The sequence below is a fragment of the Oreochromis aureus genome, linkage group 19 (genome assembly GCF_013358895.1).
Source record: "Oreochromis aureus strain Israel breed Guangdong linkage group 19, ZZ_aureus, whole genome shotgun sequence".
Classification (NCBI taxonomy): domain Eukaryota; kingdom Metazoa; phylum Chordata; class Actinopteri; order Cichliformes; family Cichlidae; genus Oreochromis; species Oreochromis aureus.
Genome location: NC_052960.1, coordinates 21,378,169 through 21,391,113, shown reverse-complemented (window position 1 = coordinate 21,391,113; position 12,945 = coordinate 21,378,169). Strand labels below are relative to the sequence as shown.

The 12,945-nt window shown below is 41.4% G+C and overlaps 1 protein-coding gene across 1 annotated transcript; it reads right to left on the bottom strand.

The window, feature by feature from the left end:
* Positions 1-6,774: 6,774 nt before the first annotated feature.
* Positions 6,775-11,737, bottom strand: exd1 (exonuclease 3'-5' domain containing 1). The gene is made up of 11 exons (XM_031742412.2): positions 11,251-11,737; positions 11,059-11,124; positions 10,912-10,945; positions 10,745-10,821; positions 10,106-10,179; positions 9,938-10,024; positions 9,745-9,849; positions 9,578-9,658; positions 9,296-9,439; positions 9,020-9,211; positions 6,775-7,779 (listed from the first exon to the last, which is right to left on the bottom strand). The coding sequence occupies exons 1-11, from the start codon at positions 11,378-11,380 to the stop codon at positions 7,075-7,077; spliced, it is 1,695 nt and encodes a 564-aa protein (XP_031598272.2). The 5' UTR covers positions 11,381-11,737; the 3' UTR covers positions 6,775-7,074.
* Positions 11,738-12,945: the final 1,208 nt, after the last annotated feature.

The window sequence follows — 12,945 nt, the reverse complement described above, 5'->3', positions numbered from 1 at the left end:
GAGAAAATTGACCCCTAGAGTCTAGAAAGCCCTAACTTCTCATGGAGGAAATCAACTCGAACTAGTTCTATAATTTTGTTTGAAAGAGAACAGTGTTTTTTCTGCCTCGCTGAATGTTCATGTGAGCACTGCTAGTGTCTGAAAAACTTTTACCCTCAAAGTGTGCACGCTGCAGGTAAAATGCAGAGAATTATAGATTTTGCGGGTAGATTTAAATTAAGGAATTACAGTTTTTTGCAATCCATTTAAAGAAGCATTGAAAGTAATTAAAGGCCATAAAGGCTAACCTGTATAAAGACAGTATCGCCTACATACATATCACTATCCAATGATTTAAGTCAGACTGCCTTTTTTGCTTATGAATAATATGCTGTTTGTGTTGCACCAACAATGCAAGGGCAATCACCTTGCAGATTGGGATTGACTTTGCCTGTGCTTTAGTACTGCAATCACTTGCACTCTGCTCATAACCCACCCTGTAATCAACCAAGAGTTCATCTTGTTCCAGAAGCCAAATCAAGCTCATTATCAGAGATCATTACCGTGGAATGGTGTAATGAATCACAGATTGAAAACAAAATAAAGTTGGTTGTTTTTCTGGACAACAAACTAGTATGATAATAACTGGCTGAGATCAGAACTTTGGCAGAGTAAAAGGGATTTTTTTTCCTTTTAATAATTATGACCCTTTTTTCTTAGCTTACTATTCATTTTGGTTGCCCATAGACAACCAGAACACCCAAGTGTGAAAGAAGGAAGGACGCTGGTTAAAATAGAAGAGGAACACACACACCACTTCCTTCCATAAATTACCACAGCACCCACTAGATAGATATGGCTGCCTAGGAGGTCCTCTCTAGTAAAAGTCAAAGCTTTGTTGCTATCTGTGGTTTTTTACGACCGGTGTTATTGTTTGAGCCTTGCAAACTCTCAGGGTCAACAAAGAGCCAGACAGCAGATAAGAGCTGTAACACACCTGCGTGAGGAAATAAACTGCACACCCAGTAACCTGTTTTCGCTATCTCGTGATGGATTAACATACAGTAGGCTGCTTACAATAGAGATAAGATACTCCTTTCTGTTTCACAATCACACTCGTGCACGTATTTCCTGATTATGGTCAAAATATATTAGAGTGGGTGTTTTTAAATTTCGATTTTAGAGAATTAAAACATATTGGTCAGTATAATGATATAGTTTTATAGGAAATAATAAAATACAGGCTGTGATAGCTTCAGATGGTTGCAATAATTAGCCGCACCACTTCATCCTCATTATACCAGCGGCTCCGAAACACTTTGCTCTCATTAGGGGCGAGCCATTGTCTGTCAGCAGTTAGCAACCATTTCGACTCTCTCATTACAAAACAAAGAGAGGGGAGGTAAAACAGTTTACCCACAAATCTTCCCCTGTGTGCACACTGGTTCACTCCACTTATTCAGGCGGGGAAGTAAAGCCCATCTGCTCGTTTTATAGAACTTCCCCCTCAAAACCTTCACCAGTGCACATTCATCAGTTCTATTTGGCCTTAGCCAGCAGCATATTTGACCAAACACCCACCGAAACGCTCTCTTCAAAGCACGTCTCACTGAAGGCCAAGGTTGATTGAGCCGCTACTGGGTAAGGTGGCCGCTGCTTAGAATGTGAATGCAAGGTCCTTTCCTACGCATCTCCTATTGGCTTGACATGAATGGCTTGAGCCAAAAGGAAAAGTTGGAGCAACACAAGCTCAGGCGTGACAGCCACAGGAGTAGCTTCTCTTAAAAGAAAATAAGAATGGGCAGCTGGTCTCCCATCCTCTCGTAATCAGACATGAGGACAAAACATACTTACTAATAGTTAGTAAGCAAACATGCCACGACAGCTTAAGTCAATGAGATTGGTACAGAATGATAGAAACTGCAGTGTTTTGTTGCTGCATGCACCAACCATCAACCTCTCTATCCATCCTTTCATGCGCAGGTTACAGGAATGTTGAGGTTTTTCATCTGCGCTGTGGCAGGCGTTATTGCTATGACTTCTTTGAGTGGTTTCTCAATTGGGTCTGTTTGAAGGCACACCACAGGGGGCCAAACAAATACACATTAATCTACACTTTGTATGAATATTCAGATACAGCTGTCTGTGACACAGAGATAGCAGCTGGTGTGCTTGGGCCCCACAGATATCCCAGTGCCATGCCTGGATAGAAGCCGTGGCATCTGGGCCAAAATGGGCCCAGCCGGCTCTGGCAAACCAGGCCCAGAATCTGCCCAAATCCCAGAAGCGGGACAGGTTTAATATACAAGGGTGGTCAAAGTCAATGAAGGCCTTTAACAGCCTGAAGGAGATACATGAAGATACTTTCAGTACGTCACTATTTTGCAGTGAATCTCTGTCAAATGGCTATTAACTTGCTGTCTAATGTCAGGAAGGATAAAGATGATTGCAACCTTTATCATAAAATTTCTCCATCATCCTCTCAGGCTTGGACTTGTGAAACTGTGAAACTGACATTACTGATGAGTGTTTCCAGTGTCAGTGGAGCTAAAGGCAAGCTCCCACAGCTTTATGTATCACATTAAATGTACAACCTTGTTATGTTTTGTGTTTTTTGAGCACATCTTGACAAAGAAGACTAAATGGAATTCATCTTAGGTGAATCATATGGGCATTTACTTTACGTCAGCCTCTTCTTTGGACAAATCAAAGCAACAGCAGGCCGGTTTTTGAACCAACAGCTGTTTAAAACACACAACGATCACGTTTTTCATTACGGCCAAATGTCATAACCAGCTTAGGGTGGCATTTACGTTTTCCCCGATGACATGAATGCAACTTGCCCTTTTTCATTACCCGGCTTAATCTCATACTAATCCAATGATATTGCCATAATAAGTAAAACAAGTATGGCAAGCTGCTTGGAAGACAAAGCCCCGCAATGGTGATGGCGTTGGTGTGCCTGGCGTTGGCACCTCCCTTACTGTGTGCTGGCTGGCCATGACAACACAACGCCACAGTGCTAGGTTGTCAGCATGCCAGGCCCCGAGAGCAGCTGCCAGGCCAAACCCATCGAGCACTAATTCAGCCAGCCACAGGGAGCCCTCCCCTCCCCGCCGCAGTTTCTTCTTTCTCCAGGCCCTTCCCGTGGCTACAATCACCCCGTCATCTGTGTGCACACACCCACAATACACAATGCAAGTTTTAATTATGACAAACTTGCCAACTGCTAATAGCTCATCTTTTGAATCAAAGACTTTCTTACATAAAGGGGGTGGCCAATATTTTAATAACTCCACCTTGACAACATCTTTGTTTTTTATCGTCAACTCTCCTCTCAAAGCCAATAACACAGGAAAAGAAAAGACCCATCGCAGCTATTATTTATTTCTAAATGTTTCCATAATTGCTATAATTTATTATTCAACACGATATAAAAACAGCAAAGCTGCTCAGCATCAGAAGCTCGGGTAGGGGGGTAGAAGGGGGGTCTTGCATGAGTCATTTGCATGCTTGTCTTTGACACATGTCGACATTCATTGCACAAATCATTAACATCCCGCTCGTTTTGTCATTATCTCCTGCGAGTGAAGGTGCACCTACGGAGCCTCAGGGGCTGTGGCCAGGCCAGTTGCTCTGCGGTGGGTTAAGCGACGGCCAAAATGCGGAAACATTCAGCTGGTCTTCTGATGTGATGGAGAGCTTCTGTAGTTAAATCCTGCTGTGTCCTGGGTCCTTTGGGCTGATTGTAGTTGGAAGGCTTTTATTACAGAGAATGAATAGAGTACTTTGGGTAAGAAAAAAACAGAAAGTACAGGAATTAATCTAGCTAATTCCATCATATTTCATCCAAAACAAAGAGCTACATTCGCACCAAAGTTAATAAAATTCATCCTCTTCCTCCCTATATGAAGCGTTGTTATGTCATAGCTGCCCCAATATATTAGACTGGACCAAAGTGCTGGACTAATTCAAGTGTAGTTTCCAGCCAAATGAAGGCTGACATTCCTAAATCCTGGCCTTTATCATCTGCTCCGTCACCTGTCACTCATCTCCTGTCTGTGCACGTCTATCCCAGCTGAAGGTCACAATATGGCTGATTCCTTTGGAGGGGCCCTCCCAGGTCCCGATGCGCCACGCCGCCTGAGTAAACATGGCGCAGCAGTTCATAAAGATGCGTATTGTGTGCCTGCATCTGTGTATGTGTGCGTTTGAATGAATGTGTGCTTATTGAAGGGGGTCTTCCTGAGCAAAGCTTCCTGACTGCGGGGATACGTGCATGCCACTAGTGAGGCCGGCTGAAATATTGATGCTGTGTTTTGTTCTCATTTTCGCCTGTACTCGAGAGGCCATCTGGATAGGTCGGCCTTTCTCACGTTAAATATTAATTGTCCCGTTGAATATGACCTGGGGAGAGTAAAGGAGGGTTGCCTGTAACGTGAGAAAAAGAAAGGGAGAGGAGGGGGGGGCTGTAGGGGGTGGGGGAGCGGAGCACGATTCAATAGGTTTTTCCTAACAGATGGAAGACTGGCTGCAGGGATGCGGTTAGTGGCACAGTGGAACCTGATATCTGATTGTATGCCTCCCTGCCTATAAATACAAAGGGATTACATGTGGTTACATTAATAATGAAAATCATATTATTCTGTTGACACGTGTCTACACAACCTGTCGTGGCGCAGTCAGAACTGCTGAATGCTGCTCATCAGTCTCGTTCTTTGTAGCGCAACTACTCAGGTAAGACCAGCTGATTGTGTTGTTTCAACAAGCCAATCAAACAAGTCGCTTCTGGCCAAGTCTGCCACCCCAGGCTAAACAAAGTCCCAGAGGAAAGCAGCAGCAGGATTAAGCCAAGAGGAAAAATTTAAACAGCTCACAAACAATCTGATTACTGATGAGCCACTGGTCCAAACTCTGATTAGCTTTCCTTCTTTTTCAGCGCTGAGCTATATCTACCATGATCTGAGTGAGCACTTAGTCAGCAAACATGATGATCAATTTTAATGACGTGTTACAACAGCAAAGGTTTTCATTAAACTGTCCCTTCACTTTTAATAATTAACAAGGGCCTATTAATTATGAACAAATCCTCGAGCCTGAACCCGATCAGGAGGAGGGAAGGTTCTGTCTAGGTCGTGTCATTTTCAGAGTTGTAAGCTGGTGGGGTGGGAAGGAGGACAAACACCTTTGTTTCTGGTACTCTCACAACAGCGCCTGAAGCTCTGGTGATCAATAATGCAGCTCGGCACGTGTCTGGGTGGCTTCCTTGCCGTCTTTGAATAATGTATGCAGTTTGTAAAAGTGTGACTTTTAAAGTGCTCATCATTGTTCAGTGAGTGACCCATTTCCATTACACCTTCAGGCCTCGTGGCTCGTACTGCTCAGTCAAAACAATAAATGGTCTTGCGCGGTTGAGACCTCCATTTTCGGATGCAAAATCAACACATCTGGACATCCTAAAGTTTGTGTTTATGTCTGTGCACTACCTTTCCGACTTTAAGTCTAAAATTAGCTCGCCCGCATCCTGCTGTGATGCTGAAGGTGCAGTCATCTTTCCTCTCCGAAGGACATAACACTGTCTGAAGTTTGTGGGTGGAGGGGAGGGGAGGCTGAGGGGGAGGGAGGAAACGGTGACTACCGTGTGACAAGCGCGCAGTTCCTTCCTCAGAGGCCTGAGAAACAGGAAGTGCTGCACATAAGGCATTATTGTGACGGAGAGGAAATGCAAGGTCCTCTAAAATAAGAGCTCCAATCTGGTGGTCAATGACAGGAGCCTGTCCTCCATGGCCCCTCGGAGACCTGTATCACCCCCCCTCGACAAACTACAACCCCTCCACAACTTCACTGCTGATTGACGCAGATAAATATAGAGGGGAGCAAGCTCCAGTCACATTATGTGGAATGAATCCTCTCTCGCTGTGGGATGGGATTTAAGAGCAGCGGCTCAAAGATAAAATCGGTATTAAGATGATGCGATAACCCATTTGTTCCTTGCTGAAACCTCGCGTACACAGACCGAGTAACAGGAGCGTTTCAGAGGGCTGAAAGAGGCATACGGGTACGATCCACCCTGCTTGTGCTCAGCAAAAGCTGAGGAGGTGCTGGTTGCTAAGAGAGAAGCAGGGCTTTGTGTCAGGCTGCCTCCCAGTTAATTAAAATCCTACATTATCTGTTTCATGCTTTCAATTAGAAAGCTTTGGAAAGGGCCCAAGCCTCTGCATGTAGATAACCATAGCAATAAGATGTGATTAATGGGGGGCAGAAATGCCCTGCTGTTGTGTCCATGGCTTGTTTTGATCTCTGGCAAAAATGGCTGCGCAAAATCTGCAAGGCATGTCAAGCAGCAAATTAACAGGATAACATCATCTTTTTTTCTGTTATTACAAAATATGGCAGGTGCTGACCACCTGTGATCAAGTACATCTAAAACAGCAATGACTGAAGCTACAGAGAATCTGTATCCCTCTCTGTGTTCCCTCTGCACCAAGTCTAATGTTTTCCCCCCTTTTATTATCATCAGTAATCAAAAGAAGTGTCAGCCAGCAATGTTTTTGCTCAATTAACAGCAGATCCATCAGTGCCTGTTTCTGCATTTCACAATCAATTAACTGCAACACACGCTGTACAGGCAATCAATCACGCTAAGTTTAGCACATTAATGAGGTTGTGGAGTTGTCTGGGTGTACTTGGTGTTCCACCAGCCAAACCCATCATTTCTTGTCACTTTGACATATTGTGACATACTATCAGAGCATAATGTGTGCGATAAAAAATAATCAACACTTGGAATTTTGCTTATTTATCCAAACATCTGAGCTCAAAGTTTATTTTTAATTTGATTGTGTGGGTAAGAATGCAGTCAACTACCACTTAAAACACAAGATGAAACATTTAGTGGTAATATACAATAAGAACTCCTGTATATTTTTTATTTTCCAGAAACATAAATGTCAAATGTCAAACAAATCTTTGCAAAACAAAACAAACAAACAAAAAAAGAACATTTACTGCCACCTACTGGTCATGCTAAGGAATTACAAGGTGTAAAAGAGTAAACATTTGTAACTTTTCCATAAAGGCTTTGTGATGACTACTTTAATATCTGAATGATTGGCTCAGTGAAGATGAGATGGGCTGGCGACTTAATGTAAATTCTTCTCCACTCAAACCACAAACATCTTTAGGTGGGTTACTTTCATTGAGGCCAGGCTCTGGCATTTTATCCTGGAAAGGAGTCGCTTTCACACTACGCTGACGTTTGAAGTCCCCAGCACTCTCAACGGGGATCTGAGTGGGTGGTAAGTGGAGAAGAAAGCCTCTTCCTCTTCCTATGAAAGGAAAAGTGGCGTTGGATGGCTGCTCTTTCCCAAAGAGCCTTCCTCTTCCCATCAGATCCATTCGTACTCCTGCGTCCCCTCTGCCCATACCTGCTGACAGAGAACTGTTGATGGACTCTTTATTGGTGAGGTCTGACACAGTGGCAGGAGCAGGATCCTGAACATCCACAGCAGGCCCACTGGTGACCCTCAAAGGGCTAAATGCAGACTGGTTAACAAGAAGCTCCTGTGGTGATGGTGAAGGAGATTCTACACTTGCAGGTTCAGACACATCTGTATGGTTTTTCCTTTGGTCTTCTTCTTCTACAGCAGGTGAGGCCTGGGATGAAGACTGAGGTTTGGGGCTAAAGCGAGCCAGCAGACCCTGCTCTGTGAGTGGATAGTGACCGGAAGCCCACTCGTGCCTTTCGCGACGCATTACCTCCAGCTGCCTCAGGTCTCTGGGCAACTCCAACACACTTTCCTGTGGATACAAACAGTTGATTGGGACGGTTACTGCTAACCTTTAAGCTTCTGCAAACCTCACATGTCAATTCAATACACATAGTATTGTAGTACTGAGTAAAGAAAATGCCAGATTTAAGACCTTTACAGACACCCAATTAGCCTGCTGTGATCTGTGGATGTTATATTTCAATCTGAAATGCTGCAACAAATTAGAGCTGATAAAAGGAAAAGCAAAATGTTTATTTTTGGCATTTATTTTTAACTTTTTCACATAATGTTATATTAGCTGTTTAAAGCCATTTTGCATGCAAAGCAGGGTACTGTAAAAACAATTAAATGAAAAGTTATGACAATGACTTGTTGACTTACCAATAACTGGTAAGGACAACCTTACCACGTTGGTCTTCATTAACATTTATTTAATGCTGCACAAGTCTGCATGAGTGCAGATCATTAATATGTAGACAGAACCGAGTAGGCTGCATTTATCTCATGTGCTTTTGTGAATTGCACAGTTTAAAAATCATCTGAGAATTGCATCATATCTCATAGACCCTGTTTCTTACCTCAGCTATCATCTCTTTCCTTATTATTCCCAATCCAGAAGAGAAATCTCTCTCAGACATCTTGTACAAGGGCAGAGGGCAGCACTGACACTTTAAAAGATGGATGTGGGTTCTGTGTTTGAAAATTCTTCCGGTTGTATAGAACTCTATAGGAAAACAGCCCTCGGATCTTGCTCTGTGAGCTCACCAAACACTTTACCGATGACTTTATTGGCTCACTCGCTACTTTCGAATCATGCTGAATAAAATGTAAAATCCACTTTGTGAATTCTGGCCATCTTAACAGTTAAAAAGAAGGACTGCAAAAGATTCACTGGAGAGAAACTTGTCTAAGAGACAAGCCCATACTCTGTGTTTTACTGATGATGGAGGAAAGAACCAAACATGCAGATGTGCAGTTACATCTCACTAGAATCAATGCCATACATTTTTACCAGATATGAAAATACTGTACATAACATGCATAAATGTCTTTCTGTGTGTTACTGATGTGGGTGTGTGTGAATGAAGCAGTGAAGGATAACGTAAACCTGTCCCACGCGTGAACGACAGAAAGCTGTCACTTTAACAGACTGATGACAGTGTTGATTAAATCCCGTATATCTATCACGTTGACCGACTTTTAACTGGAACAAAAAACTGAAATGGATTATTTCTTTGACAACAGCTAATTGTTTCTTAAATACCCACCATGCCAACATGCGCCAGTTCATCAGGCTGGTAATGGCTGCTGCTGAGGTAGGAATCAACCAGAGCCATGTAGTCTCTCATGAGCGTGTCCATCAGGACCAGTCTGAGCGGCTGTAGGTGGATCACTGATAGAGCCATCACCTTCAGCAGGGGTAACGGACAAGGCCGCATGTGCCACATCTCGCTTTCTTCCTGTAAAACCATAAACCTGTTATAGCACCACATACCTATACAGCACAAGAAAAAAAATACCCTGGATAGGTCTGTGTGCTATACCTTAGTGAACTGTGACTTAATCTGAAGAGATGAAAGCTGAGAGGGGGGTGCCCTCAGATGGAGACTTAACACCTCATGGAGAGTACTGACTCTGTCAGGAAGGAAACCTCCCGTCTCTGAGTAGAAGCACATGACATCTGCCACCTAAAACATTCAAAGAGGACAAGAAAAAATTATTTCAAGCAAACAGACAAAACAGAGACACATAAAATGAAAAGAACAATATGGATAATTTAGAGAATAATCTAAAGATTAACAATAATGTGCATACTGCGCACATACCTGAGTGTCAAAGACGTTTGCCAGCTTTACTCCAAACTGAGCGATCAGACATCCAGCAATGGCTCTGCAGTCATGGATGACCTGCAACAAATGTCAAACCAATATGCTACGGTAATCATAATCACTGCCATAATTTTAAGAGAGCTTCTAATGCAGTTATTTGTCACCTTTAAAATGTGCTTGCTCTCCAGGATCACGGCGAGGCCATTCTTAAAAGCCCGGGCTCCAAGTAACAGGACATCAAATAGGTATACTTTGTTTTTAGTGGCAATCTAGACGAATTAGGTTTAAGTTATTTTCCTTTTACTTTTCTCATGATGGAGTAGGAACAAAAAACCAAAAGACCGACAACTTTCTCACCTGCAGCCAACACAGTCGTCCATTCTTAAATACCTCAACTCCTTCAGCTCCCACACCGATCACGTGCTGTTTCTTGATGTGCATTATCTAACACATTTGGATACAGTACATAGGTCAAAGACATCGGAGTCATTTACACTTTAGAAAGCAAGCATCAAATCAACTTACAGCAGGTCCAAACTTCTCATGAAACTCATCAACGACTACAAAGTTGATGTACTCTTCTTCCTCTTCGTCATCATCTGCAAAAAGAAAAAGAAAATCCTCTCAAAAGTGAGATGTTCAAAACAAATGTGTAGCTCAGGGTCGTCTAATGCATGTTAACTGGTGGGCCGGACGACCTCCTGTCAATACAAACGGCACATGTAGTCCCTGAGACGACTCGATATGAGCAAAAAAGGGCAATTTCAACACCACGTCAAATTCTTTCTGCATAATAAAGAAATGCTGTTGTAGTTAAGAAAAACAATCCTGTCAGGACATCTCTTTGGGCTTAATTTGTAAGAAATAAACAACTGTGTTTTAACAACTGTGTAAAATTACAGGGAAAAAAATTTGGTACCAGATATTCCTGTAATTATAAAATTTAAAGTTTTTAATAATTTATTGTGAAAAAACAAACAAACATGTAATTTAGGTGTTCATCTATTACTTAATTACTTTAGTGTAGTATAAATGACCATTAGCATACAGGCCTCCTTCATATTTTCCAAAGTTTTCCCAGGCCCATTCAGGACCCCGGGCCTTAGGTTTGACACCCCTCCTGTAACTGGTTCATCATAGCTGTACTGGAATAAATGAACTCACCCAATATGCCTATCTTCCTGTATGGCTGAAACTTTGCTACATCCAAGTGGTCCTCAGGTTTGTGATGGTGAATATTTCTGTGCACAATTTTGTACATTGAAATTTATTACAAGCCAGGGCAAAAGGCATTCTCACCAAAAGTGGCACCTCATGCATGTCTTACTTACTCACGGTCACCGTTCCCATCACTGGTAAATTCCACTGTTGAATTAATTATATAAAAAGTCAAGCCAGATATCAGAATGGACAATGAAAGAATACTGTGCAGCTTGGTACAAACCTGTTCAGGTATTACTTTTCATGAGTGAACTCACCATTCAGAATCTCATGGCCAAAGAAAAGTTTTGTTCCGGGAAAACTACAGCCATCACCGCTGACAACTGCAACAAACCAGAAACCACAACTATCTTTCCAAGACACTAATATAAAGTCTTTAACAGTTTTACTCTCTTATATTACAGAAATAATTCATAAATAAAGTACAACATTAATTAAAAACGTCTAACCGTCCGCCAAAATCAAAGCTTTGTTGGGGAAAATACGTTTCACGACCCCGAAGAACGATGAAGTCTTGAGGGTCAATTTGATTCTCTCTCCCTTAAGGTGAGTCAGTAGTTTTACATCATCCACAACCATTTTAAATCATTTACGAGCTGTTTCAAGTGAATATAACAGTGTACTTGTTGACTTGGAGATATCCTTGTTCCCAATCAATGGTTAGCGGCTAGGCTGTTAGCTGCTTGCGATTAGCGCGCTGGCCGAGAATGTTGCGTTCATGAGCTCTTCGTTACTTAATTATTCGAGCGCCTTGACTCCATAAAAAAATCACTAGAAAAAAAACAACTAACACAGTTTTTTAATAACATTTACGGCTATCGGAAACTTTGCGTAAAGCAACAAACCGATGATTTTTAAAATTTTATTTCTGACTTTAGTGACGCTCTCTGGGATTAAACAATGTTTTTGTTTCCCATGACAAATGAAGGTAACTCCACAATGGGTCGTGCTTACATATTTTCAGCATTTTAAAACAAGGATGACAGAGTATGGAGGGCAACGAGTGCCAAAATTATTATTATTATTATTTTAATTTAATTAAAATGGGAAATGATTAATTAATTTAATATATAAATAAATGATTAAAATTAGATTATCATCATTTAAACCACTTGATAAATTATTTAGTACTCTATTTCCATTTTTAATTAATTAATGACCCATTTAATTCACTATTTAACAACGAGTGCCAAAATTATTATTATTATTATTTTAATTTAATTAAAATGGGAAATGATTAATTAATTTAATATATAAATAAATGATTAAAATTAGATTATCATCATTTAAACCACTTGATAAATTATTTAGTACTCTATTTCCATTTTTAATTAATTAATGACCCATTTAATTCACTATTTAACAATTTAGTTGTTAAATTAATTTTTGTGCTCGTGACCCTCCATAATCACGAGTTCAGCTCAATTTTTGTCATGAGCATAAAAAACCTCAACAAAAACAGTTACTACAGAGGTTGGTGGTCAGACCCAAGTTCAATTAATCTCACTGCTGAAGGGAATCTATGATTTGAAGAAAAGAGCTTGTACAGAAAGTACTGTCTTCTCGTGGATGGTGATTGATGTATTTGTGCAAAAGATGCTGAGGCTAATTTCCAGTACCTGCAAAAGGACAGCATCCTCTCAGCTGGACAGCAGATGACTCAATATATCCACCAGGGGGTGTCCACAGCTCAACTATTGAGTTAACGGCTGCAGGTCCAAGGTATTTGACTCTTTTTTCCTTGAATGTGACACTCTATGACATCATTTACACCAGTGACCACTGACTACCAGAATAACAACATAGCCTACTTGATGTACTGTGTGAATGTCGGTGTCTTATTATTATCATCCAACGTCATTTTCATGTTTCTAAATTTGCACGTTCACTTGGAGTGCATGGCAATCAGCAGATATACCTAAATCTATCACATGTCCGAAACAGTGCAGCTTATCAAAGAACAGTACCTGGCATGTGTTTAAAAGTCTACCATTTTCTTTCATCAGGATCCTTTTTCTGTTTGTTTAACGTTGGGTGGAGACTCAGAGAGTGGCAGTATTTTCAAGTAATACAAAATTAGTATGTGTGTGTGTGTGTGTGTTATCTCAAGCAGCACATTTCTACAAGTAGCACTGGGATAAGAT

Coding starts and splice junctions, on each gene's coding strand:
- exd1 (XM_031742412.2), bottom strand. CDS start 11,380: ATGGTTGTGGATGATGTAAAACTACTGACTCACCTTAAGGGAGAGAGA. Junction 10,180..10,744: donor CAGGAAGATAGGCATATTGG/GTGAGTTCATTT, acceptor TTCTTTTTGCAG/ATGATGACGAAGAGGAAGAA. Junction 7,780..9,019: donor AACTGGCGCATGTTGGCATG/GTGGGTATTTAA, acceptor TTGTATCCACAG/GAAAGTGTGTTGGAGTTGCC.